The following is a 4,411-nucleotide window of genomic DNA, read 5'->3' on the forward strand; positions in this document are numbered from 1 at the left end:
GAGAGAGGGGGGGGGGAGAGATATTATTGATCACAGCCTAGTTAGTGCTTTGACTTTCCAGATCCACCCATCACTTGTTCAGTTAACAAAAATACATTGTGCGTGTGTTTGTGTGGGTCCGTTTGTGTGTGTGTGTGTGTGTGTGAACAGAGACACAAGCACAGGCACACACACACACATTCACACAACTGGCACTTTAGGAAAAAAAAAATTTTGTATGTATACAAATGCATGAAGAAAGTCTTGCATATTGTGTAGCTCCAATACGTTTTCCCAGAGCACTAAGTGATGTCTTCATTTGTTGGGTTTGTCCAAAAAACCCAAAATAATCAATTTCCAGAAAACAGAGAAACGCAGCCTCCTCACGTGTGTGTGTGTGCGTCTCTCTCTCTCTCTGTGTGTGTGTGTGTGTGTGTGTGTGCGCGCGTCTCTCTCTCTCTGTGTGTGTGTGTGTATATGTCTCTTTGTGTGTGTGTGTGTGTGTGTGTGTGTGTGTGTGTGTGTACCTGATGATCTTAACCAGCTCGCTCATGTTGACGTGGTCGGGAACCAGGAACTTGGTTTTGTCCAGAACAGGGAGCTGCTTCTCTCCCTTATATCTCTCGATGATGACCTGCAGCAGTCGCAAAAACACAACAAACGGTCAGTGGTCCACGTACTGTCGTATTCGCTCACATCGAGATCAGAGACAAGAGTCGATCTGTAGTTCTACAAGTGCCGTTTTTGTCGCTGACAGACTCCGATTATTAGTTAAACTGTCTAACAACATTATGGAAAGGATCCCTACAGATATAAACCTTTTAGTTAAAGAGTAAGATCATTTTAGTTTAACCAAATCCACCAGACTCCATGTAAATAATCAGTACTTTTATCATCGTTAAACACACTTAATTCAAAGTTGACAGAAACTAAAACTACCAAAAGCCATCTTGGTTCATCTTTCCACTGTTCCAACAATCACCACTCTGGTCTGGTTGAAATGAACTTACATGTGGAGATATGCTGCTCTATACACACTAAAAGTAGTGATTATTTACATGGAGTCTGGTGGAGATATGCTGCTCTATACACACTAAAAGTAGTGATTATTTACATGGAGTCTGGTGGAGATATGCCGCTCTATACACGCTAAAAGTAGTGATTATTTACATGGAGTCTGGTGGAGATAAGCTGCTCTATACATGCTAAAAGTAGTGATTATTTACATGGAGTCTGGTGGAGATATGCTGCTCTATACACACTAAAAGTAGTGATTATTTACATGGAGTCTGGTGGAGATATGCTGCTCTATACATGCTAAAAGTAGTGATTATTTACATGGAGTCTGGTGGAGATATGCTGCTCTATACATGCTAAAAGTAGTGATTATTTACATGGAGTCTGGTGGAGATATGCTGCACTATACACGCTAAAAGTAGTGATTATTTACATGGAGTCTGGTGGGTTCAACGATGCCAAATTCACAACTGCTTCTTGTTAAAGATCTTACTCTTTGACTAAAGGTCTTTATCTCTGTAGGGATCCTTTCCATTATGTTGTTAGACATTTGGAATAGTAACCTGAGCCTGTCAGCGGCACAAACAGCCTTTTAATGTAGCTCTCTACTTTAAATGTCTGTCTCACACTATCACAATCTTCTGCTTGTTCACTTCAGTAACCACAGGTACATCGCATTTTAATAAGAGTGTATGTAAATGTGCAGCCAGGGCACACAGGAACCTTAACATGGATCACCGGTCTGCACGGCAGCTTATTAAAGAGCAATGAAGTGTTAAAATCAGATTTTAAAAGCAGCTTACAGGGATCTTGTTGGGGTGCTGATCGCGGATCTGCTGGACCTCTTTGCACCGGTCGGCTGCGGGCAACAAAAGACAGAAATACGTTAACAAAATGCATGACAAAATGTGTTTATCCCTTGTCTTGACCTCCCCATTGTCATGACGACCTGTCATGACAATGGGGGGTGGGGGGGTCAATGGGGAAGTCATGACATGTCATGACTTGTTTCTCTGGGTCAAAATGTAATAGAAACATTCTCACGTTTTGAATAATCTTTTGACACTTTTTTAAAAAAAAGTTTGTCAATATTTTTCCGCATTTTTAACTTTTTATTAAAGCTTTTCCCATGTTTTTGTCACTTTTCCTAACATTTTTGAAGATTATCCTGATGTTTTGTCACTTTTGCTGATGTTTTTGTCAGTTTTCTGGACGCTTTGTTGCACTTTTCAGATGTTTCTGTCACTTATTTGCCCTACGTGTTTCATTGTTGTATCATCAATTTTGTTCTTTTAATGCTATAAAATTCAATAAAACACCCAAATTCAATGAAATTAGTGAACTGATCATTTAATTTACTTGTGAAGAGCGTTGTAGGGAACCATCCACGTTATTTTGTTTGAAAGAAACCCACATTTCTGATACACAAACTTATTGAAAATGGGTTAGATGAAACTCATCTTTACCTTTCTCGGTATCTGTGATGCAAACATGTTTTTTAAAGATTCTTTGTGTGTGGACTCAATATATATATATATATATATATATATATATATATATATATATATATATATATATATATATATATATATATATATATACACACACACACACACACACACACACACACACACACACACACATACATACTGATATATACACTTTGAATATTGGAGATGGGGTGCGTGTGTGTGTCTCCTGAGTGAGTGTGTGTGTGTCCGTCTCTGTGTGTGTGATTATCACCTTTTTACTCCTGCAGCTTTGCTCTCTTTGTGGTGATTTCATCACCTCACTAACTCTTGAACACACACATCTCTCTGTTATGTTAAGAGTTGCTCTATTTCAGAGCGACAGGGAAGCGTGAATGGTTCCTTTGTCTTATGTCTAGGGACGGTTTTAAAGGGAAGGGCCGGTACTAAAACGCTAGAATATAAATGCATTTAGCCTAACTGTGGGTTTAGGCAAGATCACACTTGAAAGCTATCGCTAATGGAGTACAAAGTTAGTATTACGCTTCCTGAGTCACTTGCCCAACTTTGGTGACTAACAGCAGGGAACCACGTGATGCAAACAGATCCATTAAAAAGCCAAATATCACTTTAAAACTGCCTCTAGTGGGTTGGCAGTTACACCTTTATATAGAGAGGTTATAACCAAATACAACAACACAGTAAATTGAGTATTTCCCCTCGTTTCCACAAAGACATTTCTCACTTATCCCTTATTTTCTCTGCAGATTACGCCATCCCCGACCTGGGCTCCTCCCTTCCAGCACGGGGTCCGGCGTCGTTTGGCCTCAAATTACATCATAAATCACTGACCACGTGTACGGGCACAATGTGTCAGCACAAGTTGTTTTCACTCAACATGTTTACGGCCAGTCTAGCTTATCCCGTTGTGTTAAGCCTGGTCATGGTGGGCCTCGGTAGCCTGGACCAAGCTAACGGGCCAGAGACCCAGATAGATGGATCTTTATACCATCAGCAGCCAAACGGATCCCACACATACTGGGCCATACTGTGCCAAAATATGCAGGCTGTATGGTGTCTCGCGTCCATTTATATAAGCTGTTGACATGTTATTTTCCACCTTTTTAATTTTAATGTCGAAAAGACATTCTCTAAACTTAACGCCCAGACTATTTTATCCCATGTAGTAAACTATCTGAGCCACAAAACCGAGTTTTAAACAGCTAAAAAGCACTTGCAACGGCGATAATAACACAACATACAAATGTCAATAGAGGTGAGCTAAGCTAGCTAGCTTGGTGGCTAGCAGGCCGGCTAACTACCTAGCTAGCTAACTAGCTTCTGGACAAAAACACCGTCTTGGTTGGTGGTTTCTTACCAAATGTCCTCCTTTGTTTGAAGGGTCTGTCGGACGGCATCTCTGTCTGAGTTATAACACCGTTACAACCTAATGAACGTGCCGTATAACTGCTCAATAACGCGGCTGGAAGGGGTTTTGTCCGGTTGAACGTCTCCGGTCGTCCTCTTGTTTTTAGTCTGAAGCCAAAGCGGCTCCGCGAGACAAACAAAGCAAGTAAACCGAGGCGCTGACGTCATCCGCAGGATTTAAAGGGGACGTTCCCCATTTAATTCTCGTTTCAACACTCCTATTAACCATTGACTGTACAGTGGCTTGAATAAGTTCACACACCCAGGCTAAAGTTAATTAAAAAGAGGAATAAAAAACATCTTTTTGGACAATTGATCTAATTGTCTTAATTCAAAAAATTTAGAAAAATACAACCTTTTAAGGCCACACATTTTTTTCTTTGTGAATGAATATTGTATTGAAAGTAAATGCATTTTATTACTTAAAAGAAGTATACACCCCCCTATGTTAAATTCCCATAGAGGCACATTTTTATTATTAAAGGCCAGTTATTTCATGGATCATCCTGATAAAGACT

The 4,411-nt window shown here is 40.1% G+C and overlaps 2 protein-coding genes across 2 annotated transcripts in view; both read right to left on the reverse strand.

Moving 5' to 3' along the window:
• Positions 1 to 4,079, reverse strand: part of LOC117943367 (microtubule-associated proteins 1A/1B light chain 3A-like) — a 4,234-nt gene extending 155 nt beyond the window's left edge. The window contains exons 1-3 of the mRNA XM_034869450.1: positions 3,844 to 4,079; positions 1,800 to 1,855; positions 487 to 613 (exon numbers count right to left, since the gene is read on the reverse strand). Coding sequence (XP_034725341.1) covers positions 487 to 613; positions 1,800 to 1,855; positions 3,844 to 3,883 — 223 coding nt within the window. The 5' untranslated portion in view covers positions 3,884 to 4,079. The remainder of the gene's footprint in view (positions 1 to 486; positions 614 to 1,799; positions 1,856 to 3,843) is intronic.
• LOC117943104 overlaps positions 1 to 4,411 on the reverse strand; it is a 139,018-nt gene that overhangs the window by 118,996 nt on the left and 15,611 nt on the right. The window lies entirely within an intron of this gene.

This window comes from Etheostoma cragini, chromosome 4 (genome assembly GCF_013103735.1).
Source record: "Etheostoma cragini isolate CJK2018 chromosome 4, CSU_Ecrag_1.0, whole genome shotgun sequence".
Lineage (NCBI taxonomy): Eukaryota > Metazoa > Chordata > Actinopteri > Perciformes > Percidae > Etheostoma > Etheostoma cragini.